The sequence below is a fragment of the Typopeltis vanoorti genome, chromosome 19 (genome assembly GCF_054136105.1).
Source record: "Typopeltis vanoorti isolate ZY-2024b chromosome 19, IOZ_Tvanoo_1.0, whole genome shotgun sequence".
Classification (NCBI taxonomy): domain Eukaryota; kingdom Metazoa; phylum Arthropoda; class Arachnida; order Uropygi; family Thelyphonidae; genus Typopeltis; species Typopeltis vanoorti.
In genome coordinates, this window is record NC_143567.1 from 43,111,589 (window position 1) to 43,138,903 (window position 27,315).

At 35.9% G+C, this 27,315-nt stretch overlaps 1 protein-coding gene across 2 annotated transcripts in view; it reads left to right on the forward strand.

The window, feature by feature from the left end:
- LOC150096045 (SH3 domain-binding glutamic acid-rich protein homolog) overlaps positions 1–27,315 on the forward strand; it is an 85,072-nt gene that overhangs the window by 13,372 nt on the left and 44,385 nt on the right. For both annotated transcript variants that reach the window (XM_090409467.1, XM_090409466.1), the window contains exon 2: positions 26,768–26,950. In XM_090409467.1, the coding sequence (XP_090265593.1) occupies positions 26,768–26,950 (183 nt within the window). The remainder of the gene's footprint in view (positions 1–26,767; positions 26,951–27,315) is intronic.

A 27,315-nucleotide genomic window follows, 5' to 3' on the forward strand; every position in this document is an offset into this window, starting at 1 on the left:
CACCTTTGCCGAAGCCAGACGAATGCACACATTCTCTCAAAACTCATGGTGAAATACCATCCAGTCCCAAACTTTACTGACATCCAGAGTACTCAGTATCTGAAACACACTCTCTTCCTGTACCTCTAAACCTAGAACCAGCCCTATCGCTCTAGCATTAAAACTGACATCTCTAGGATGAAATACTCCAATAAAGTGTTCATTGAACAATTTCACTATGTCCTCTGCATCAGTCACTCTATTCCCATTTCTATCCCACAGTATCATTTTTCCACAGTCATTTCTCCTCCTACTGGCCACATAGCTAAAAAAATTCCTTAGGATTTTCTTTGGATCTTAGGCCAATCTCCTTTCATATTCCAGTTTCGCTTTCCTTACCACACTAGTCACTCTTCTGGTCTGTGTCTTATATTCTTCATGCATCTTCTCTTCACCTGTCTCCTTATATCTCTTCCATAGCCTCTTTTTCACATGCAATTCCTGTTTAATATTGGTACACAATAAATAACGGAAAAAACTCGCGTAGAAAGATTATTTGTTAGTATAATTTTCGCCTGTGTGTCACAGGCATTTATTGTGTAACGATATGTCTACTCACGGTTTACCTCTTTTAAAACTTACTGTTTAATATTGTTTGTCATCCACTTTACTTCAAATTGTGTCCTTTTCTTCACTCGTGGTATACAACTTGCCATTGCTGCTAACAAATATTCTTTCACAATTTCCCACGCACTAATGATATCCCAGCCTTCCAATTCCTCCCTCCATGAAACTTCCCGAAGTTGACATCTAAGACTATTATAATCACCTGCATTATAATTCCACATAAGTTCCTGTCTCTTTGATACTCCTGCATGTCTATTCATTTTCCAGGTCAAAACCATATGGTCACTCTCTCCAACTGGTGGGAGAGATGTCAACTCAGTTATTATCAACTCTTCTGATGCTATAACCAAATCCAAAACTCTTGAACCTCTTGTTCCCTCTGTTACATGTTGCCTAAGACATTTGTCACTCAAGAATTCGAGAAATTCCATTCCCCTATTGCTACATGCATCTTCCTCTCGCCAATTTATACTACTGTAATTAAAATCTCTCATAACAATCATTCTTCTTGCACTTGCCAAACTTAGCTGTCTAAACATCTCCTGGTCCCCATCCTCTGTGCTCCTGGGTTTGTAGCAATACCCCACTAAATATCCTGTCTTGCCTACCTCTACCTCGCACCATATGCTGTCAAAATCATTTGTCTCCCTTCCTTCCAAAGCCTCCACTCTTAGAGGACATAGTTATCACTTATAAGCAGTACCCCACCACCACGCTTCCCCCTCCTATCCTGACGAAAAATGCTATACCCAGCGACTTCTATTCCTGTTATTATATCCCCTTCTGTCAACCATGTCTCAGTGATCCCAATAATTTTTGGCCAGGCTGATGCTATCTGCGCCACCAATTCCTCTCCCTTATTCCGGATACTCCTGGCATTAGTATAAAGCATATAAATGCCATTGTTTCTATACCCAGCATTATCCCTTCTAGACTCCACTGGGCTCAGTGTTACCTGACATCATCTCTCTTCTCCCAAGTATCCATTCCCACAAGAGGCCACCCCTGCTATCATCCTCCCTGGGACACACTGACTCGTTCAGAACAGCAATCTCTCCAGATGCCTACATCCTTCCTCATTCAAATGTAAGCGGTCTCTCGCATACAATTCCTCTCTTTCCTCAAATGCACTCCAAGCATCCACATATACCAGTCCTCTCTTGTCACACATTCCTGCTATTATGCCATTCAATATCACCGCTCTTCTGCTCAGCTCATCATTATCATACCTATGCAACATGCACACTATTTTTCCTCTCTCTGTCTTCTTCCGTACAGCCTATCGTACCCATCTTTGATAAAAAATAAAAAATTAATTTTTTTTTTTTTTTTAAAATAGAGAATACTGCATGGAACTCTTACACAAATTAGAACAAATGGGGATGGATATGAAACTGGTTAAATGGATAAGAGGGTGGCTGCTGGACAGATATATCAAAAAGTGGTGTATGGAGGTGCAGAATTGAGACAAAAACAGGTGACTAGTGGTGTGCTGTAAGATACAATGCTGGGACCACAACTGTTTAACTTTGTACATAAATGTTCTAGGAAATAACATGAAAGGAAATATTCATTTGTTTGCTAATGTGAAATTAGTCATAGTTAATGAAGGCTATGTGGAAAGCTTGCAGAACAATTTAAATATGCTGTCAGTATAGGCAAAGGATAATGGGTGTTGTCAGTTTAATGTGGAGAAATATGAAGTTATGCATTTTGGGATAACTTCAGTACTTACAGTTCAAAAAAAAAAGTACAGAATAACTACAACGATATGTTATATAGTAAATAGGTGTGTAAACAAATGTTTATGCATGATGTGTACATCCACAACTATTGGTGGAATCTTGGTCGAATAAAGCATTAACGATGGTAGATTACATACTCGAAATATGCCTTGACTTTCAAGACAGATTTCATAGTGCATGGGAAGGTTCTCTGTCATCTTGAACAAAAGTGACAGAGAACAAGGACTGGGACATCTGCTGGACATATCGTGTAATTCTCTCTCTTAGTTCATTAAGATTTGAAGGCAGATCATGATGGAATACCCATTCTTTCAACATACCCTAAATAATAGCATCAAGTGATGTGAGATCTGGAAGACGTGAAGGGTATGGGAATTCTGTGAACCTCACTGAGCCTCCCAGAGAAGTATGCTGATAAACAGGCTCCAGAACCATGTGATGTGTGACAGGTTGCTCCGTCCTGTTGGAATATCTGTGCATAAAATGGAATGATTTTTGCATGACACATCCTATGCAAATTACTTTATTTTCCAATGTTTCAACCTAATATTTAGGTCATCCAGAGTATACGCGTGTATATACAATGATAAGCTATGTTACATTTTTAACAATAAGCCAAAGTGACAATGATTTGATCTGTTATTTCACTGACCTGACCTCTAGTGGAGGGGAAAAAAATTATCAAAGTTATATTATATTTATAACATCATCAAAGAACAAATTCATATAGATAGTTTTAATACAGCAAAAGTGATAGCATAATCCATAATTTAACAAGAGTGTTATATTAGAATTATGATCCTGGATTGCTTACAGTCCTAATTACTAAAATGAATTTAAGTTACTTTAAAGGGTTTTATAGGATTGATGCAGGGGAAATGTTTTAGCACTTGGCTAGAGGGGTCAGAACAAGAGGCCATCCCTGGAAGTTGAATAAAGGTGTGGTTAGTAGGGGTGTGAGGATTAGATTGGATTTTGCTGCAAGAAACTGAGGAAGCTGTAAATGTTGCCAGACAAATAGTGATCTTTTACTTAAAAGATTATGGGCCACATTGCAAAGATGACTGCAGTATAGAGATTAAGTCTCCCAAGACTGTAATACAACTGCATCTAGACTGCTTTACTCAGATTTGATTTCCTGGATCCTGGGGGGGGGATGAAGAAACAGTGGAGAGGATGTTAAGCCTAGTGACTGATATATTAATACTGTTGACTGTGAAGATAAAGTGAATCCAGATTTTTATATAGAGAGATTATATCAGTATACAACTTATATAAGTAAAGGATTTTAAAGAACAGAGATGAGCATTTTTTTCCCATACAGCATGTGGAGAAAGACATCATCCCTAGAAGTTGAGTGTGAGGTTCTTTTCTGGGGATCTGAAAGCTAGAATTTTAGACGTTATATTGTGTGGCTTCCTATGATTAAGGTACCAGTTTAATAATTTAAATGTTATCCGTAAGCATAACATTTAAATTTATTAGATGCACAGATGGCATCAAAGTTATGATTAATCCTGATGTCCTCTGTAAGCCAATTGACATTAAAATTTCATACATCTACAAATCATATTAGGAAGGGCAACCCAAATTATACCACTTTTTGTAAATCAAATAATAGCAAGTTTGCAATAAACTCAGTGTTATTTCATTTAATAAATAATTAGTTTAGAATCTTTATCACAAAATATCTAAATTTAAAAGATTTCTAAAAGGAATAAACAAAAGATATTCGGCTGATGTGTAGGATGTTTATCAAGAAATTTAAAAGAAAATAGGTAGTTCAAAAAAAAAAAAAAAAGCCCTTGAACATTGTTAAATTTCTGAAAAATCAAATTATAGTTTGTATAGCTCTTCGTATATAGTTTTGAAATCATTGTTTCTAGAATACCTCTTTGTAAATATTTGATTTAAGTGAGGCTGGTTGTTTTCCATAAATATCTTATTCAATTTCAGCATGTGGTGCACGTTATCATAATGTACTATTTGCTGTTATTCTAAGAATAGCTATTGTTTTGTATGTTTAAGAATAAATTTAACTGAAAGATGCTACACTGGTAATTTAAAACACTTCTACTTTTATAGTAGTGTTATTATTTCAGACATTGTTAACAAATCCATAACCATTTTAAAGCATAAATTTCAAAATATTAGTTATTTAAAAATAATTAGTTCTGCTAGATTTTTCTCTGTCTGCTTAAGATTTCAATTTATTCTTCTGGAGTAGTGTAAGGAACACTTGGGTACTAAGATACAAAATGCAGTTGCCTAAAATAGCTTTCCCTAAAGTAATAATGCTGATTAATACATTCCAAGTGTTGATACTTCCAACACATTAGTCATAGTAATAGTAACATTATATGGAGAAAAAAAACTGTATGCTATTTTCTTAATAATTTACTTTATCTAAGAAAAGTTATATGCTAATTACTAGCAAATAATTTCATTAAATGCTATTTGAAGTGAATTCATAACATTAATAAGTTCATTCAGCAGAGTAATTAAACCAGTTTTTCTTTGAAAGACACTTCAAATTTATTCTTAAATAATTTTTCTTACAAAATAAAAAAAAAAAAAAAAATCAGCTAACGCCTTTTTGTAATTTAAAATATTTTATTAATTAATATTTTGATTTTTCTTTTAATGCAGATTTAAAATGATAAGTTTAATCTATTGTTCTATGGCACTTATACCACTGAAAATAGCATTTCCAAAAATCAAACTGAAGTGATTATATATCAGATTATATATATAAATTCTAAATGTTTTGAATATCACATTGTAATGGAGCACCTGCTCATTGTTTTTTGCAATAATAAGAAAAAATCTGAAATTTTGAAACAATTGAAAGGATCAAACAACAAAAGAAATACTAATCACAGTAGTAAACTTTAATGAAAAGCGTATTTCATACTGAAATTAACAGTACTTTGTCAGTGTGTGGAAACAAAATTCAAATGATGTAGTGTTAATTTCAGTACAAAATATCTTTGCTTTTCATTCAAGTTTATTACTGTAGTTATTGTATTTCATCTGATCCTTATGTTACAGGTACCTTTTTAAAGATTAGATTTAGAGTATATTTAAATAGGAGTTGCAGTGGTTAGTTTTTAATATCACTCCCCATAAAATTGCATAATTTGCTTTTTAAAAATCTATTTTAGTTCCCAAAGTGAATTTTTTTAAAGTTTTTATTTAATTATTAATTTTTAACATTTATTTTTTCAAATAACATCAACTTCAGTTAGATGCAATGACAAAATGAAACTTTATTATTCAAACATTAATACAAAGTTTACAAATTGCTCACTTTACTGGGTTTGTTGCCCCTATTTTAGCACCGGTGCTTTCTTTCAGTTGGGGTACTTCTTCCTGAAGTCACTTATGCCAAAAAAAAAAAAAAAAAATTTGTGTTCATCATGAGTGTGCAGTTTTTGTTGTATTCATCCATCAGGGCCACAATTTTTTCCATGTTGTCATTGTGACAACTCTCCAATGCATCGAATAGTCTCATTTTATTGACTGGAATGACTTATTTCAATTACCAGCATTCTTTTTTGTGAAATAAATGGGAAGTCTGGTGATAGAAAAGAGCCACAGAGTGTTGTCACAATCTTCCAGTTGCATAGAAACAATTACAGCTGGGTCTACTGTAGCAAGTGTATTTCATTTTGTTGGGCTGTCATCTCTAGACTTCTTCGAATCTTAGAAAATTTTTTGCTTTGTCTTAAAAGAAACTGTCATCAAGCAAATGTGATCAATTTCTCTGAAATGTACAAGAAGTGCCCTAGGAATTTTTGGAGTACAGTATTTGTGATTGCTTTATTTACTTCATTATACAGGTGAATGTATAATGTGGTAGCCTGTGTAGCTCAGTGGTTGTGGCGCTTGCACACCACGGCACTTGACTGCACGAAGGAAGATTTTTTGTTTTAAAACAGGCAAGTGGGTTTTTTCTCCTGGAAACTCTGGTTTTTTTGTCCCATAAATTCAAGAAAATTGGGTTAGAGACCACAAGATGGTGGCACTTGTTAAGCCGTCTCTCTTCACTGTGTGCTGCTTAATTAGTGATAGCTTCGGGCCAGCTATCTCTGATTGGGTACCAGTGGAGATTGAATTGCCCACTCAGTCTCCAAAAGTTAGGGCTAAAAACGGCCTCGCCTACTCTTTATATATGGGAATAAAAAGGCGGTAGCTGATTTTTTTTTATGTATAATGTGAGTGATATCCAGGAAAAGGAAAGCCACTAGGAGTGCCTCAGGGGTCAGTTTTGGAGCCATTACTATTTAACTTGTATATTAATGATATTGGTGAAGATTTGAATGGAGATATTCAGTTGTTTGCAGATGATGCAAAGTTGGGACGAACCATGAAGGGTAGTGAAGATGTTGTGGCCTTACAAGAAGACTTGAATAATTGAGTAATTGGGCATGGAAATAGGGATGCGAGTTCAATGTTGCAAAATGTAAGGTTTGAAAATTTGGAAAACAAAGATGGGTTGCAGAATTTATGCTTGGTGAGAATATATTGTTGGAGGTGGAGGAAATGAGAGATCTGGGAGTGATAGTTGATAAGGATCTGAAATTTAGGGGGAAACATAGCCAAAATTGTGAAGACAACACAAAGGCTTCTGGGAATGATGCGGAGGACACTGACGTATAGGAGTAGGGAGATTCTTGTTCTGTTGTATAAGGCTTTGATTAGGCCACGCGTGGACTATTGTGCCCAGATTTGGTCATAGTTTTCAGAAGTATGAAGAGATGTTGGAAAGGGTCCAAAGGTGGCTGACTAAGGTAGTTTCTGACCTCTGGAATGGCGAGTATGAGGAAAGATTGAGAAGATGTAATTTGCAGAGTCTGGTGGATAGGAGGAAGAGGGGAGATATGATAGAGACCTACAAGTTGGTAAGGGGTTATAAGATCAATGCTGGAGAAGTTCTACAGAAAATAGTGGGAGATCGGGAAAGAACCAGAGGTCATCCCTGGAAACTATAAAGAGGGTGTGAGAGGCAGGGTTTTTTTTTTGTGCAGAGTTGTAAATGATTGGAATGCCTTGCCTGAGAGTATGGTGTCTGCAAGGAGTTTGAGTGTGTTTAAGACATGGTATGATGAGCTATGTGTGTGTATGATAAAAGGACCTCCCAGATGAATCTTTGACTCCATGAGGTCTTGGGGTAATAATAATAACATCGCTGACATCTGTCCAATAAGCCGTATTTCCTTTGTCTTGTCTTCTGGTAGCAATGCTGCTCACAGATGTGCTTGCAATGTTTATAACATAATTGAATACTTTAACAGTGCTCTGTTTTGATTATCTGAATATTAGACAAAAAAAAAAAAAGGTTAAATTCAAGAATAGACTTGCTAAAAAATGCTCAGGTGGCAAATATGCACTTCGTAGTTTGCTTAATGCTATTTCAATAATCAAACTTTGACATGCCGTTATGTGACCTCTAAGCATTTAATAAATTTGTTAAAAAGTTTACCGACTTTTCTACTTATTATATAGAACAAGATGAAAGGGTGCCTCAGAAAAAACTAAACTGAAAATAAGTAGTGCCCTACTAGAGACCATATAGTGGGAAACTGTCATTGCATGAAGCTTGGATAGAAATGCATATTGCAATTTCAAAGCATTTCAGTTTTAGAGAACTTTAAATCTCAAGGCAATAGTGGAAAAAAAAAAAAAATGTTGTAACATTTTAATAACTGCTATATGTCCATGTTAAATATTTAGTGTATTCTTGCTACTAGTAAATTTATTCCATTTATAAACCTAAATGTATTGACAGAAGATTTAAAAGTGAACTAGATGAGCAAAGTAATTCTTAATTTTGTGGAGGCCTTATGGTAATAATATTTTGTAAAAAAAAAAAAAAAAAAAATCTACAGCCAATTTGCCTGTACATGGGATAAAAAAGCTTGAGTTTTTGAGAGAAAAAAAACTGCCATCAACTACCTCCATATGAGATGGCTAACTCACCTTCAATTGAAAAAACCCAAATAAAGATTCCTCTCATCACAATGAGAATCAAACTCTGTTCTTTTCTAATTAAAGGGTACAATTTACCGTCATCCTTCCAATTGTGCTACGGAGGTGCTTCTTGTAACATCTTGATAGGCAGTTACATTTTTGACAGTTAAAACATTGTCAGTCAAGAGCTGCTTCTAAAATACATCCAATATTTTACTTGCTTAGTATTTGGCTCATATGTATATATATGAGATGGTTTTTAGTCGATCACTTTTTTTTTTTAATCCATTTAGGTAGTAACTGAATTTCATTTGTATGGCATAAGACAAACACTCTGCTTGTTTGAATGCCCATGAAGTACAAATGCAAAAGTGCAGACTGTTCCAAAAAATAGCAGTAAAAGAAAGAAAGAAAAATCTGTTCTGTGAGTTTGGAGTTAAGCTGTGAAGGAATTATTACTACTTATTTTCATGACTACTATTCGTCAGAATATTAATAAAAAATGCAAACAGCAGGAATTGGACATTTGTAAGAAAGAGAGTGGAGTGAACTTGTGAGAAGCAGATCATTATTCATCCTGATTGCATTCGTCTGTACCAATCTAAGGATTTTTAAGGAGCACTTAGGAATATCGTTCATGTTAGAGAAGTATTCATTGTTTGAACAGATTTGTGATTTCTATATTTAATCATTTTTCAGAAACAAAGTAACATTTATTTATTTATTTATTCGTATATAGTTTCCTCCATTTTTCTCCCCCATTCCTAATGGGGCGAGTTGAGCCCCCCTCATGGAGGTTAAGTATTTATGGCTGTAGATCCATGTGTGTTCACGGGGCAGGTTTGCTTGCTTGTGGGATGAAAAACCCCAGATAAACTGGGGGGAAAAACCCTGCTGCCCATGCCCAAGACCAGCTAACTTGGCTATGGCTGAGGAAGATCCTTAAGCTCCTCATGTCGGCAACAGGAATCAAACCTAGGACACTCCTTCCCCAGGCATATGGTTGCGAAGCACACAGTCACTAGGCTAACCTTGCAGAAAGTAACATTGAGCAAAAGAGAACTTTTTGAACATGGAGGAGACAATACCTATAGTATCCATGGCAAGAAAACTTGAAGGCCAAGACATCCTAAAAGAGGGAATTTTCTTCCTGTTCAAAAAGTGTTGGACATTGCCAAAATCAAGACTGGAGGAAAAGGAGTCCCCACTTTAAGAAAAAAAAATGAAATTAAGTCCTCCTAGCATTAAAATCAACAAAGCTACCCAAATCCATCAGAAAATGACCTACAATTCAAAGTTGTAAAAGTTGATTCTGAATGTTTCATTGTGTGGATCAAGGCTTGTCAAAAGACAGTGTAGTACATAATGATCACCAAAACTGGGAATTGGACATATGAAGTCCACCAGAGAAGGCCATTGACACAGAATATTGAATTGGAATATCAAAGTCCATTGTTTTGAGAGAAACAATGGGAGCTACATGGTGTTTATCGATCTGGAGAAGGCATATGATAGAGCGTCAAGGCAAGAAGTCTGGAGGTGTCTGAGGGAGAAGAAGGTACTGGAGAAATATGCCAGGTTGATGCAGGAGATGTACAGAAATGTGACAAGAGTTTGGACCTGCTGGGGAGAGACAAAGTTTTCAAGTGACATTTGATTTACATCAAGGGTCAGTATTAAGTCTGTTCCTGTTTAATATTGTGATGGAAGTGAGATAGAGAGAGAGAGGATTCTCTCTCTTCCAGTACATATACTCTCTTCAGAGTATATGTGTTGCAAAATAGATGGCAGCCATGAGACAGATCTGAAGCTGGAAGGAAATGTCATCAGGAAGGTTAGGGACTTTAGATACTAGGTTTAACATTGAAAGAGGATGGAGAGGCTGAAAAGGAAGTGGGATGCAGGATACAAGCTGGATGGATGGCTGGAGTGCTATGTGATAAGAGGGTGCCAATCAATCTAAAAGGGAAAATCTACAGGACAGTAGTGTGACCAGCTATGATGTATGCTATGGAAACTGTGGCCCTGAGGAAAAATAACATCAGCAGGATGGAGGTAGCAGAGATGAGAATGCTTAGGTGGATGTGCAGTGTTACCAGAAAGGATCATCTGAGAAATGACTATGTAAGGGGGACGGTGAAAGTTACAAACTTAGGAGTGAAGATACAGGAGGCAAGGTTGAGATTGTTTGGTCAAGTGACGAGGTAGGACGAGTGTGTGGGAAGAAAGATCATGCAGAGGGATGTGCAGGGGAGGAGGAAGTGTGGGTGGCCAAAGAAGAAGAAGAGATGGAGGGAGTTGGTGGTGGAGAACTTGAGAATGAAGAACTCAGATGTGATTACAGCCCAGGACAGGAGGATGTGGAGGAGACTCATTAAAAACAGCAACCCTACTTAAGTGGGATAAGCTGCAGAAGAAGTAGTGCATCAAATGCAACCAAATTGGTAGTTTTTCCATCCCATTTAAGAAAATTGCACTTGAGAATTTCTAGAATGAAATTCTTGAGGAAGCAAGATTATATAAGACATAACTATCCCAAATTGCTGAAAATTACTGAACAGTGCATTTTGTAGAGTTTGCAGAGAAAGAGGAGGAGAAAAGAAAAATTAGTCTTTATTAACTGTTTTTTTTTCTCAAAGTCTTTAGATTTCTTTAATAATTAGATATGATGCTTCAAACGTATTGTGGCTGTATTTGTTTGATTATGTCTATTAAATAAGAGTAGTGAATCGATGATATTCAACTTAGATCTGGAGTTACAACAGGTTAAATTTTTAACTTTTTACTGCTTTCACTTGCAATTTCATGCACAATCAACATCCTTCAGAACCTGATGTTAAACTGATTGCTCGCATGCTTGCCTTCCTTCCTCTCAATCAGGTCTCTCATATCTCTGTTGGCACTTGCTTATTTCCTTAGTGCCACTATTGTTAGCAATTAAAACACCAGAGATATTGAAATTGTCAGCACTTTCTGTTTTCTACATTTCATGCAAACATGTCTCCTGCCACATTTTTAACTGATGGGATGCATCAACTAAAAATGTAGTAGGTGTATTTTACACAATATCACACAAAATCTTGTGTGATATTGTGTAAAATTGAATATTCAAATGGAAATGGGCTGGGCAACAATGTCAGTTAACAGAGGTACTGCAGCTGCCATAATCAAAAGAAACATTTCACACACTGACATGCTATATCAGAAAAGTACTTCAAACTCCAAAAATTTTAAAATGCATACACACCATACCAGACATTTTGTCTATAAACAACGATCTAACACAAATCATGCAGCTACCTAGCCAAATTACAGATAATCCCTTCCACTCTCACACAATACCCTTGATCTTTTTTTAAACTAGTTCTCCTTCCAGACACACTGTAGAAATTACCTCTGCTCTCAGCAACTCGGACCACAATCTAGTGCAAGTTTCCAATCTCACAGAATGCCCTTCTCTCACTACACCCAATCTAGTGTCCTCTAGCACAAAGGTACAAAGTGGGATGATCTCTGTAACTTCTACCCATCTTTCCCATGAAATGACTACTGCTCCCCCCCTTCTGACTCTGACACCTGCACTGAGTAAGTCACAGAAATCATCCTCAGTCGCATAAGACATTCATCCAAAATTCCTGTCCATTTTCTAAGCCCTGATTCAACAGAAGATGTATGAAAGCACTGAGAGGGGAAAAAAAAAAAAAAAAAAAAAAAAAAAAAAAACACTGCAAGTGGCTTGCATGAAGAACTCAAGCTTCATACTCGGTCTATGCAGAAGCACACAATAAATGTAAATCATAATAAATGTAAACCAACTATCAGCAAATCCAACTTCATAAAAGCCACTAGTAGAAAACTCGTCTCTTGTCCAAATGGTAGCCATACCTTCTGAACCCTCGCAAAAGCCATTGGATGCAACTTCTACTCGTCTGCGCTCCCATCCAGATGGCACCACTGTTACTGTACCAAAGAAAAAGCTGACCTAACGTCACTTTTTTCCTCTAACTCTTGTATAGACAACAAAGGTAAATTATCTCCTCCCATACTGGCAACTGACTACCATATGCCTCCTGTGGCCTTTTGGTAGAAAGACGAAGAAGAATATTAAACAACCGGAACACTACAAAGTCATCTGGTCCCAATGCCATCTCTCCTATTATACTCAAACATTATGCTAACAATGTTTGAGTACAATAAGAGAAATGGCATGTATTTCATCTCACGGAAACTAACATATATCCAACCCAATCCAAAAAAAGGAGACAAAAACCTACCATTCAACTACTGACCAGTTGCCATCACCTTACTTCAATCCTCTCCAAAACAATGGGGAAAGTTATCAATGGTCAACTTCTTCACTACCTAGAAGCTCACAAGTCAGTCAGCGACCACCAGTATGGATTCTGCCAATCCAAATTCATGGCTGATATTTTAACCTATCTACATCATTAACCACTGGACACATGCCATGGAAAGGTTTGGAGAAATGCGTGCTGTTGTCTTTAACATTTCCAAAGCTTTCGATCATGTTTGACATCGAGGCCTACTTTGCAAACTTCCTTCGCCCTGCCTTCCTGTGCCCTCTGTAACTGAATAGCCATCTTTTTCTCTCTCTCTGGTTATTCATTGCATGTCATGGTAAACAGCATCCTCACTTCAAGCTTTATCACCAGTGCAGGAGTACATCAGGCATCCATTCTCCCACTTTGTTCCCTTATACATTAATACTCTCATTTACTACAAATCCTATCATAGCTTTGCTGACGATAGCACTCTCCACTCATCTTACTCCTTTGACAAGCCATGTATTTCCTAGACATCCCTTACGTCAAGAACATCTGCAACCCTGTGCCTTAAACACAGATTTCTATACCATCCTTCAGTGGGGCAAGGATAACCTAGTCACCTTCAATGCTGCCAAAACATAGTCCTGACTTCCCTCTCACAAAAGGGATCTCAGCTCACCTTCCCTCATTCTCAGTAATGCACACATCACAGACAGGACGAACTCTCTTTTCTCCTTGGACTCGCATTTACCTTCAATCTCTCTTGGCACAAGCACATCACATCAATAGCTTCCTTAGCTTCTAATAAACTAGGCATTCTTTTCTGCTCAAGAAGCTATTTTACACCCACCTAGTTACTAATCCTATATTAATCCCAAATCTGCCCATCCTTAGAATACTGTATAAACATTTTAGGTGGTGCATCTAAAATCTCCTTAAAAACTCTTGATGTTGTCCACAGGGGAGCAGTTCAGTTCATAAATGACCTTTCCCTCACAGGCTTACTTCAACCTCTATCCTTCACAGATGCAATGTTTCAGCTGCTCTACAGGTACTTCCATGGTCACTGTTTCAGTGAATTGGCAAAATCACTCCTCCACTTGCTCTTAGACCTGTTAAAACAAGAGCAGCTACTGTCCAATATCCCTTTACAATACAACTGCAAATTCACCAAACTGCTTCTCTTTCCTCATTTATTCCTTCTACCTCTGTCCTCTAGAACAGCCTTCCTCATGATATGTTTCAACCTACAGCTCTTTAAGAAGAATGTCAATAGGTATCTTCCTGCTCAGCCCTCATCTGCACCTCTCACATAGCCCTGATGTGCTACAGGATATTGTACCTCATGCATGTGGGATAAATATATTCAAATAAATCTCCATGGAGGTAATGACTCCTCACAGGAGACCCACACAAAGCATATCACTTTATGAACACAGTTGTGGGTTGAATGAAATGCCTACTTCTGGCATTTCATTTAACCCTCTCCAAGAAAATCTAGTCTTGCACACCTTACTAACCACACTCTTATACACCTTTCAGGAGTAATCCCTAGTTCTCTGTCACATATTGAAAATTTTTCTTTTATGTCAGTTTTTAACTAACTCAGCTCTTTATTAACTTGAATTTCTATGATATTCCTTCTTTTCTGTCTATTGATTAAACTTTGTAACTCTCCTATCTTCAGTCTCTTTTCATGATGTGCATTCCATAGAACTGTCACCACTTGGTTACTCATTTCTGCATCCTCTGCACCACCACTGCCACCTGATCCCCAAGAAACCCAAGTGATTAAATCTGCGGACAGTAGTCAAAATGCAGCCTAATCATTGCCTTATTAAGAGTGATAACTTCTCTATCTTTACTTGCTAGTTAAATGTGTTCAGCATTTTAAGTAATTCTTTGAGCTATTTTGCTAACTTGTGCAATATGTCCTCTGCACATCAATTCTTTATTCACATTACCTTTCAGATCCATAGCTTCATCAATTTCATGCAATCTAGTACCATCAAGGTAATAAACAGTATGTAATTTTTTCACCCTGAAGTGTATAACTACGTTTTGCAGCATTAAATTGATACTGCTATTCTTTCCCCATAATGTAAATTTATTTAAATCATCCTGCAGGATATCTACAGAATGTAACCTTTATCAACTATTGCCCTCCTCAGTTTAGCATCATCAGCAAACAACTGAATATCCTCTCTGTATTTCATTAACATACAAATTAAAGAGTAGTGGCCCTAGTATAGTGCCTTGAAGCACTCAGCTAGACACCTTCATTTTTCTAGATTCTACCCATACACTACTGTGGTGCTTGTCAACTCTGTACACCTTTATTTTGGCCTCCAGTCCATGTCACCAGCCTCTTATCATTCCCATTTGCTCCAACTATGTAATAGCTTAACATGTATTCTGTTAAATGTCTTTCCTACAGTAGTATCATGGTATAGCCATTTCTCTTATCTAATTCATCCTGTTACACTATCATAAAATGTGAGTAAATTACTAAGGCAGGATCTACCCTTTACAGAGCCATGCTGCTGCTGTAGGATCTGCTATTTAGCAATATCGGATTATCTTACATTATTTTTTTAGTGGTGATAGATTTTGATAAAATAAATAATGAAAGGATAACCTTTGGTTTTATTATTTATCAGAAATGTTTATATAAAAAATCTTTGTATACTTATGGCCTGTTGCAAACAACTGTTTGTGTTTATTTGTAAAAAGGACTTGCCTCTAATGCCCTTTTTTTTTATTTCTGTAACATAAACTTTATTTTGGCCTCTAGCTAATTTTTGCTCATTTTGGCCTTTCTTACCAGTTACCCATCTTGCTTGCACCTTGTACTGCTCATGAGTATGCTGATTGTCTTTTTCTTTATATTCCCTCCACAATGTCTTCTGTTTATGGAGCTCCCTTTTGCAAGAGAAAAAGCAGAACTACATTTTGGTGGCATTGAAGGTGACAAGTTATCCTTGTTCCACTGAAGGGTAATGTGGAGATCAGGGTTTAAGGCACAAGTTGCAGATAATCTTGATGTATGGAATATCTGTGAACTACATGGTTTGTCAAAGTAATCAGATGAGTGGAGAGTGCTTGTTGGCAAAGCTATGGGGAAAAAAAAAACTACAAAAAAGTTGTGGCTTTTTGTAGCATATCACTTCCTATGTACTACTGACATTCTTTCCTTGTAGCTTTTTAAGCCATTGCATTGCTTCATGCTGCCTGCTAAGTGATTTCCAGTTTTTAGGTTCACATGAACCCTTTCTTGACTGAATTCTACATGTTTAGCTACCTCTCAGGACAAGACTGCATGGTCACTCTGCCAAATCGGAGATAGAGGGTCTACTGTTGTTATGGGTACATCCTTTGATGCTGTTACCAGATCCATCACTTTGAAGTCCTTACCCCTTAGTACCTATATAAATTCCATTTCCACCCTTCCATGTGCCTTTCCTCCCTTCAGTCTTTTCCCAGAGTTGAAGTCCCTTCATGATAATTGCTCAACCTTTTTGTTGACTCTAGCACCAAACAGCAATGTATTTTGTCCTGTTGGCCTCTAGTGCATAACAGAAAGCTTTTTGTGATCCACCAAAAAGTCAAATATGTTTCCTGCCCTTTAGTGATTATTTTTTTATGTGTTAAGATAAAAATGAGCAATAAAGACATCTGACACACACAGAAGGCAACATGCATCTCTAACCTTCTAGTTATAAATTTACTTAAGTCTACTCATAGGGACCATTATACCAATGTCTCTAATTGAAAGGATCGTTCTTACTGTCATCTTAAAGATAGTAATTATATGGTAATTATCAATCGTTAGGAGTTACATCACCTTCTAAGACTTGAATTAATATTCTTATTATTCTTCACTGATCACCTGCTTAATTTCATGGGTACTCCCAGATCAGCTGCATTCTGTGACCTTATCAAGGCATCTCCCACTCATCTAACAAAAATAGGTCTCTAGCTACTGGACCCTAAAATTGCCACTTGTCTCTCTCAGTTTATTCTTTCCCATCCTCTGTCACAAGATCCTTAAAATGTTTCATTCAGGATATGGGTTTTTTTATGTATCTCTCCAATCCTCACAAAAAGTTTGTAAACTTATAGTACATATATACCATGGGTGGACTAAGGAGTTTTTCTTCAGTTTTATTTATTTTATTTTATTTTATTTTTGTGTGTGTGTGTGTGTGTGTGTGTGTGTGTGTGTGTGTGTGTGTGTGTGTGTGTGTGTGTGTGTATATTTGACAAATCTTTTTGAATGGCAGGCAGTCTCAACTAGAGTGATGTGGGCAATTATGAGAATGTGGAACTGGAAAATGAGACTTATTTGTGCCTATGGTCTCACAGAAGGTTCTACTAAGGTAGAAGTGGAGGAATGTTTTGAGGCTTTAGAAAAAGCAACTGACACAATGAAAAAGGAAAATTTGGTCCTTGTTGGGGATCTAAATAGCAGAGTAGGAAATGATTGTCAAACATACAAAAATATTTTGGGAAAATTTGGAGAAAAGAGCAAAGCTAATAATAATGGCAAATACCTGTTGGATTTCTTCTTGGGACATGGACTGGTGGATATTACTAATACAATGTTCCAACATAAAAATGTGCACAAATTCATATGGAGAGAAGAGGCAAGGAATAAGAAAAAAAAAGTCTTATTGACTAAATTATTGTTGATAGTGATATTTTCTCCCTGGTGCAGGACACCAGAGTGTACAGAGGATTTGAAATTGGAAGTGATCACCATTTAGTCTTGAGCAAAATAAAATTGAATTTCTTCTTTTCAAAATGAAATTCACTTTCATCCTGCTCAAGACTAAATGGTGATCATGTAAGAAAGTTTTAAAGTGAATAAAAGTTGAGCAGCTCTCAGAGGTGAACTGTAGACTAAAATACGCAAAGATTATTGAAGAAAAAATGAAAGAGTTTGAGAACAGGAACTGAACCTTGGAGATTCAGTGGAAAGACCTGAAGAAAAAACTCATTGATTCAGCCTGGTGAGGTTGTCTGTAAGGATAGAAAAATAAGAACTCCATGGCAGACACAGGAAGTTAAAGAGGCAGTGAAAGAAAAAAAAAGAAAGCATATGAAAAGTTCCTGGCAAATAAGTCAGCTTGTTCTCTTAGAGAATACAGAGACAAATGTAAGAAAGCTAAACAGTGTGTAAAACTAGCTAAACAAAAGTCATGGGAGGACCTTGTTTAGGACTTGGTAAGAACATAGAAAATAAATATCAAGAAGGTGACACGATATTCTGGAGGTTGTTGAAGAAGCTCAGAAATGGAGGAAAGAGTGCTGTAAAAGGAATTACAGATGATAAAGGTAACATGAAAACACGAGAAAAAGATATCTTTGAAGTATGGAGTAATTACTTTGAAAAACTGCTAAATGAAACAAGCAGTGATGACAGCACAGTGGTAAAAAACACTGACCAAGCATGCATTCAGGAATACATATCCATACTTGAAGTAGAAAAAGCCATCAAAAGCCTGAAATGTGGAAAGGCAGCAGGAGAGATGATATTCGACTAGAAATGCTCAAGTATGGAGGTATAAAAGTCTTACAGTGGCTGCACTGCATAGTTCAGATGGCCTGGATAGAGCGACGAATTCCAGCTGATTGGAGTAGAGTTCTCATAGTACTCATATATAAAAAGGGAAATAAAACTGAATGTGAGAATTACAGAGGTATTTCTCTGAGTTTTCCTGGTAAGATCTATGCAAGTATACTTGAGAAACGGTTGAAAAGAATTATAGAAGAGAAGCTTGGTGAAGAACAAGCTGGATTCAGGCCAAATAGAGGCTGTCAGGATCAGATTTCCACCTTATGAAAGATAGTTGAGAAATCATTGGAATATAACAAAGATCTCTATTTAAGTTTTGTAGATCTGGAAAAGGCATATGACATGGTGCCAAGAGAGAAGCTATTTGAAACGCTACAGTTATAACAACAATACTTAGTCTTTATTTGAGTTGTAAGTCAGCAGTTAGAATTGAAGGAAGTACGGGAAGGTTGTTTAATGTTAAATCTGGTGTCAGACAAGGATGTACATTATCCTCTCTCTAATTTATTATCCATATGAATCACATTATGAAGGAAAGTGGTATTAAACCTGATATAAAAATTGGAAACATTCATCTCAGCTCTTTACTGTATGCGGATGATGTTATACTTCTAAATAAATCCGCTACAAGTCTGCAAGAATCCCTGACTAAAGTGAATAACTGTTGTAATAGATATGGTACGAAGGTCAGCATTAAAAAGACAAAAAAAATGAAAATAGGCAGAAACATTGAAAATATCAACTGCTTTCTGAATGGAGAACCTGTGGAACATTTCAGCTACTTAGGCACGATTTTTAGTGAAAATCGTAAATTCATTATGGAAATAGACAGCAGAATCAACAAAGCTAGTATGGTAGGAAGTCAACTGAATAAATTTATAAGGAATAAGAGAGAAATTAGCTGTATACAAGACAGTATGCCAGCCTGTTGGCCTAGTGGTTAGCGTGTCCGCTCTCCAGCCAAGAGGCCATGGGTTTGAATCCTGCCATGGGCATGGATGTTGTGATTGTCCTACAAACTTTGTGTGGAAAGGGGATCTGCGATCCTACCACTTATTCTAGCAGAAGACATCATTGCCAAAACCATGTGAGGTACGGCAGTGATCATGCGTCGTCTATGGACGTCAAATGTGAACTTTTTTTTTTTTTTTACAAGACTGTATTCAAGCCAATTTCAACTTTTGGATGTGAGAGCTGGGTCAGAAATAAAACACTTGACCACAGATATGAGAGTTCTGAGAAAGATTAGGGGCATGAACCATGGCATCAATGGCAATATCATATTAAAAATGAAGATATTAGGAAAGAACTTGACATTGTCTGCATCCAGGAATGCATTAGCAGAGCTAATCTCAGGTGGTATGGTCACTTAAACAAAATGGGAGAGGAAAGATTAGCAAAACAAGTGTTCTCTGCCAGGTTGGCAGGAAAAAGACCTAGAGGAAGACCAAGATATAGGTGGATTGATACAGTAAAAAGTGCCTTAGAAGATGGAAATATATAAGATCCAATAATGTTGGAGTCTTGACAGGTAACTGACAGATTTGGAGGAAAATCGTAGATAGGAAGTTAGTAATGATGTAATTTTTCATGTAGTACTATCATATCATGTACACCCCATTGAGGTATATATCAGGAATTTGATGATGATGATATATTGATATATTTGGAGTATTTTATTTATTTTTATCTAGGGACCAAGCACGGAACATTTTCAAGCCACTTCAGGCTTCTAGTAGACAGGGTGGTGGTTTCACACTAGTCGATGAAATTTTTACCTTCCACCTAAAGATGACAATCGCAAATATCCATACTCGCAGCAGAATTTGAACCCGTATCCTGTTAGTTGGAGAGTGGATACTCTAATACTCAGCCAACTGGGCCATCAAGATTGTATCACTAACATTGGCTGGTCAATTAACATCACTAGATATGATATTTAGTCTACTGTTACCTTATACCTGATATCCTTCATACCTGAACTGATCTGTCATATCCTAATGAGTGATTAATTGCACAGAACACTGTGCCAGCATTCTTCATTATTACATTTTACTATTACAATTCTTTTTTTTTTTCCTTTTTTTTTTCTAATTTCTTCTTAATAACGTGATGCTGTTCTCAATCCTTCTGTCTTCCAGAACTAAGCCAAGCTTTATATACTTCCTTCTTTTCTGTGATGGTTCTTAACAACTTCTCCTATAATTCACTCTGTTTTACTGTGATTCAAATTCCTTTCAAGACCAAGTGCTGCCTTATGAGCAACCTCTTGAATATGATTATAGATTTCACTAGCATTCCTTCCTCCCATGCATTCATTCTTTGAATGCTCTAACACTGGTCTTGAAGAAGGCTGACCATATATCATGGTCCATCTAGCCTCATGTCATCATTTTGCTCATTTTTATTTTTAATCCTTCTAGGCAAGGAATAGATGGTAGTGATCTGCACTCAGTTCTCACACATCTGTTATAATGCAATCCCCTAGGACAAAATAGATCCCCTAGGACAGTGTTTCTCAACCTAAGGTCTGCGGACCACAGGTGGTCTGTGACGATAGGACAGGTACACAATCGGACTTTAATTAACCAAATAAATTTATATATTTTAATTATCCAAACAAAACAAATTAAAATTGAATAAGTAAAAATTATTGAAATAAAATGGATACTTAAAAAAATAAATAAATGAAAATAGCGGCAGAATGTTCATTCCATCAACATTCTGCCACTGTTTTAATTTGTAGCGGCAGAATGACGAATAATAGAGGGGTGAAGTGAACAACAATATAGTTTTATTTCTTCCACCTTCCCTTGCTGTTTTGTCAGATTTGAAGTGAACATGTGTTATCCACATGACCACATTCCAACCAATTGCTTGTTGTTTATTGATTTTTATTGTCGAAGATTTTCTTCCTCCAACCAAGGCTCAATATATCTTCGGAAGTGCTAAGTAATACTTGGACGAAGTATGTTGTGAGTTAACCCCAGTATTTATATATTTTTCAGAAATCGTGCAACAGAAAGATAAAAGCAAGCTGACAATTGAGTTGAAATGCTAACTCTCTTCAACCGAATTCCAATAATATGTGAAACTGCCATAACAACATTCACTACATATATATATTTCTTAGTTTTAACATGTTCGGTTGAATGTTATTGCTGCTTTGCAGTGAGCGAACTCGCACACATCTAGTTAATAACAATAGTTTTTAGTTAGATACTGTGTTTGCCGGTGCAACATGGTTTTGCTTGAGTCTATACAGCATAATTTCTGTATGAGGGGACATGTGATTCATTAATTAGTGTCGTTTTTATCCCAGTTGTCTCTAATTGCACTATTTGTTGAGAAATATATTACACAGACTGCTGTACCTTATTCAGTGACATAATAAAAGTACTTATTTTTCTTGCCTCTGCAATATAGTGGCTATTGGGGAGAGCGTGTTGTTTACTGCGGGAGCAAGTTACTATCATCCCGTTCTGAACGTGTTTCAGCTTTTTTTCATTTGCGAGGAATATGCGAAACTTTTTAATTTCTTTTTTTGAAAAGTAAAATTAGGGGTTCGAGTTATATTCGAGTAAGTATGGTATTTTAATTATGGATAAGTACATTGGTACCTTCTTTAAACGGAAAAATAGCTCAGATGACAGTGATAATACAAAATGTGATGTTTTGTATTGTTGATGTAAATGTGATGTTGTAATGACAGTTTGTGTGTCGTTTCCAAAGAGAAAGAGGTCTGTAATGAAACACAGAATTCCCATCAGTTGCAATGCGATAATATTAATACGCTGAACAAAAGGAAAGATTTGCTGACTTGCTGGACATTCGACCAGTGGATCGCATTCAAAGGTAAATACAATTAGTTATTTTGTAGGAACATTTTTCTGTTCGTGACTTTTCTCCCTTTACGGTAATTATGCTTACATTATTGTGTTATTATTCAACAATTGCTTACAGTTTTGAATGTGTATATAAAGTCAATATCAACAGCCTGATTACGAATGCATGATGAAAGGGATGGGGAGGTTTGGAGCTTCCCTAGATGGTACTCAAAAGGTAAATACAATTGATTATTTTATATAGGGCCTCGAAACTTTTTAGTTTAGAATTTAACCACTGGGAAAAGGGTTTATCCACCTCAAAACTCTGAAACAGAATTTGGAAATATATTTTCCGAATAACTTTTATAAGAAATTTCTGTGGGTTCACGATTCATTTCAGGCTTGCAGTCACGAGAATGACCTTTCATTATCAAAAAAAAGAACAGCTAATTGAACTTTCAGGTGACAGTGGGCTTAAAATGCAATTCCGTGATCGTAGTTTGGCTCAATTCTGGATCTCGCATTCAGTGAAAAGTGAATTTCCTATATTATCTGAAGAAGCATCGAAAATTGTCATGCAGTTTTCTACAACCTATTTTTGCAAGAAAGGATTTTCATCGCCCATTTAAATAAAAACAAAATGCAGAATTCGTCTGTGTGCTGATCTTCGACTGAAGTTGACCAATATTGAGCCAGATATCCAGCAACTCTGCATGGCCGAGAAGCTCATCCATATCATTAAAAGTAAATAGTAACATAATTATATCATATTATTTATTTGTTTAATAAAAATTAAAACTTTGTTCAATGATTACTTCCGAGTTAATTATGTTTCCATGTATATTCAAAATATGCTTTTAGATTTATTATGTTATAAATGGTACAGTTTTTCCCAAATGTTGGTAATCCCCACATATGTTTTTAAAAAAATTACATAACTTAGTGGTCCATAGAATTGTTTTAGGCATTTTACTGGTCCTTGGGCTTAGAAAGGGTGAGAAACGCTGCCCTAGGACAAAAAGGTCTTTATTTCTGCATCTCCATCAGTTTGCCAAGCTGCTCAAAATAATCATCTTTCACCTCTCTCAGTGCATTCTCTATTAGAATATACATTCCTATGATGACCATTTCCACTCTGTGAACATCGTGCACTAATCACTAACTGTTTATGGACTCCTCCTAATGTTTAATAAACTCTATTTTTTTTTATCCACAAGGAAACTCTAGCTTGTACTCTGCTCGCCTTATCCATGCCACTACAAATTTATATGCAACCAGTACATTTCTCTTTAGTTTCTGTCGAACACTAGATCTTAGTTATTTTATTAGTAGTATCTTTTAGCACTTATGTGCCCAGTTAAACTCTGGTCCAATCCAAATCTGCCCTGTGTACACAGCCAATTTTTTGTCCAGATTTCTGTCTTATTCCATTCTTCTTTTGGAGGTTCTACCCACAGGAGGAGAGCTTTTGGTAAGGAAAAGAAAGACCCCTCCCCAACTAGTTCTTTAGCCTTCATGCATTAGAATATAAAAACATGATACCATTCAGGATATGCTTAGTCTTGTTTTTACTGTTAATGCAAACACCTTTCATGTTATTACTTGTGAATATCCTTCACATTTACTTTGTCATAAGTTTCCTTAGGTGTCATTTCTAAGTGTGTTTTTTTTTTTTAAAAAACACACTTAGAAATGACATGAAATGACACTTAGATTTTATCGTTTTGTTCAACTCACATCCACCATTGTTTAAATAGATACCATCACTATCATACCATTTCCAGTTACTAACAAACTGATCTATAAATTAAGAAAGCTACAATCATGTGCAGTGCATAACTTTAGAATCTAATTAAATACCATTGCTCTTACCATTGATTCCTCACTTGGCATTATAGAAATAAAAGTAACCTTTTTAATTCTAGGATATTGGTGCCAAAAATTCTCTTGTAGGATTTTAAATAACCCAGGGTTTTAGATCATTTGCTCCAACTAATGTAAACACCTCAAAATTGGTAATTTTCTTCAGCTTTATTTAAATCAGGAGGAGAGCTTGTGCAGTGCATACAAATACAGAGTATTTGTATTCTGATTTAAGTACAAATATTGAAGTCTGTGGCAATAATTCTATGGTAAGAGAGGTGGGGAACACATTTGGGTAGCATTATGTTCTAACTGGCATAAAATATTCCCCACCTCTCTTACCATAGAATTATTGCCACAGACTTCAATGTTTGTACATAAATCAGAATACAAATACTCTGTTAAAATCCTCCTCCACATTGGATTCATCACTAAAAGCCAAATATTTTCACCCAGATTGTTGCTATTACACTGGTTTCCTAAAGATAAGGATGATTTTTTTTTTTTCAATATGCCCCAGTTCTTTCATTTATCACTTTAAATATTTTGCATGGTGTGTAATATCAAGTATTTATCAAATAAAAGTAGTGAATTAACAATATTAACTCATCCTGGAACTAGGTTCAACAGGTCAGATTTTGGCCTTGATAATTGTTAAGCGTAGTCATCTTCCCCAGCTTTGTAATATCAGCACACAAATGATATTTTCTTTCAGACTGCCATTGTCAATGACTAAGAATACCAGTTTCAGGGATGTTCATTGTTAGTGCCATTCAAGATGGGTAGATATGGAGTTGCTGCAGCTGCTTTAGTTTTATACTTGTAGTATCTTATCTAGTGTGAAGGAGTTTAACATTTGACCTCCTCTTATTGGGATAAATGGTCAGCTTGCCTCTGTGTCTCTGCAGCTCAGTTGGTGCTGCATGCTGTAGCTAAAATGCTTTGGTTGCTTGAAGAAAGATGTAAGCCTGTTATTTTTAAAATTCTTTTCATGTGGATTTGAACTTGGGTCTTTTCTCAAGTGAGTGCTATATGAAAGAATTCAGCACTGAGATGTAGATATCTTGCAATGACAGACTTAAGAATTAGCCTACACTGCACTTATAAAATAAAAATATAAAGTAACATGAGGAGTGTTCTAATGTAGGATCAATCAAGAAAAAAAATTTTTTTAACAGTTACTCAGATTTGAATAACATTGGACAAAGGTTCTGCATGTTTAATTTAGTGCACTTTATCTTATAATGATCAATCCCCATATTGTTGTGTGGGCAAGAAGATAAGCACCAGCTGTATAAGCTGTTGCTTGAACAGCTGGTGGTCACCATCCTTGGTGAAATGGTGTGAGAAAAGCTGTTTCTAAAAAGAAAGAGGGAATGAAAGAAGCTGGGTTTGATCAATTTAAAGCTGAACTAATATATATAATGTTGACCAGCTGCTTCTGTTTTACATGCTTAGAGGAAAGTGGAGAAATGGTGGCCAGTTTGATCAGTGCTCATCAAAATATACCAAAAAGAAAAAGGCAGAAATAGACCATGTATGAGGAAGTGATTTGGAGGAAGGGTGAGAGAGACAGATGATCATCTATTAAGCAGGCTGTCCTCTGTCTGGATGGTATCAAGCATGTTTAAGTGATTTTTGATGTACTACCCCAATGTTGGATGAATTTGAGATTTATATTGTAAGCAGTTGCATGGGTGTATAGTATCTTGAAAAGAAAACTGTATCAAATCTTTTTGAAGTGATGTGTTTTTGTCAGAAAAAATAAACTGAAGGTGTAAGTCAACAAAAGAAGAGAGGTTTTGGCTGAAGATCTGAATATTATCAAAAGTAAATAAGATCATTTATGAGAAATGAGACATTTTAGTTTTTCAAATTTGGTTAAAATCAATTGGATTTACAGCTAAAGTAACTAACACTGAGGCCAGTGTACTATGTCTATAAATTGGGTGTTTCTTTATGGCCAGTTTGCTGTTTCAAAGTGAAAAACAGTTTTTAAGAGGAAAAACCTTGCTACTTCCATGTGAGATCATCTAACTTGCCTTCATTTGAAAAATACAAAAGATACTTTTCATTCTATATTGGTTGAAAAGACGTGAGTTCACATCCCAAGAGCATGGTCAATACCAACTGAGCAACAGTCATCGATTTCTAAAAGCTGCTGTAAAAGACATGGCTTCCTCATGACCGAGAAGGGAACTTTTTTCCTATAGTAATCTCAATGTTCTGGTCACATTGGAATTTGGTCAGATAATCAAAGGTTCAAAAAGGTTCAAAAGTTAATTGAACTACAGTTACATGGTGCTATACCAAATGTTTGATATGCTGACCTGTATTGAAGTTTGAGGTTTTGGCAGGTTGGATAATTGAGACCACTGTATTTTCAATTTCTTTTATTAATTAGGCTGACTGTCTTAGTTTGAATACCTGTGTCAAACAGAAGCAGTAGATCAATAATATTCAACTTAGAAGTGTAGTTATCAGATCAAAATTTGTTTTATGATTTTTGTAATAAGAGTCAGTGATAGTATTTGGCAACATCTAATTAAGAGTCATTGTGTAAGCACAATAGTTAGCTTTGTTGATGTTAAATTGCATAACATCAAGGTCGTATGCATTAATATTTCTAGAGAATAAAATTAGTGATAATTTTAGCTTTAGTTTGTTACATAAACCAAGTTAGCATGGCAAATCCTAAGGTTAGTTTAAAAAAAAAAAAACCTAATAAATAAACATGAAATGGAACAATATATAAGAAAGTCTAGAAATAGCATTCAAAGAAAATTACAAACAAAATATTTGTTTGTAATTGTATTTGAATTTATTACTTGTTCTTCAAAAATGTACTTTTTACCTTTTTCTAAGAAATAATTCCATTCTGTATATTAGGTTAGAAAGCACCAACAGAGGGTCCTTTTCATCTTGCACTCCATGAAAATAAATCATGAAATTGTTGATGTTACTGAACCTGGAAGGGATGAAGATCTAAACTTTATGCAAGAAGAGTGCAAAAAGCATAATAAGATTGATCCACTCCCTCCTCAGATTTTTAATGACACAGAGTATTGTGGTGTAAGTATATATATATGTGTGTGTATTTATTTATTTATATAGATATAGATAGATGAATAGATTTGTGTATACAGTGATTTCTCAGTTATTTTGCCACATTAAGAAATCAGTTTTCTAACAAGTTAACCAAATGCACAATTGCAAAGTTCTTACACTAGTCTGGTTACATAGTGACTCATTCCTTCTAGGACCCTCAAGTTTAGGCTCTGATTATTTCATCATTTACACTTGAATCTTTCTTAAATGCATCTCTAAAAGAATGTCATGGAGTCATTTAGGGATCAAAAACTTAAATAACTGGAAGGAGACCTTCTCAGTAGCCTTTTAAGGAAATGAGAATACTAAAGAAGGATTTTGACCTTATG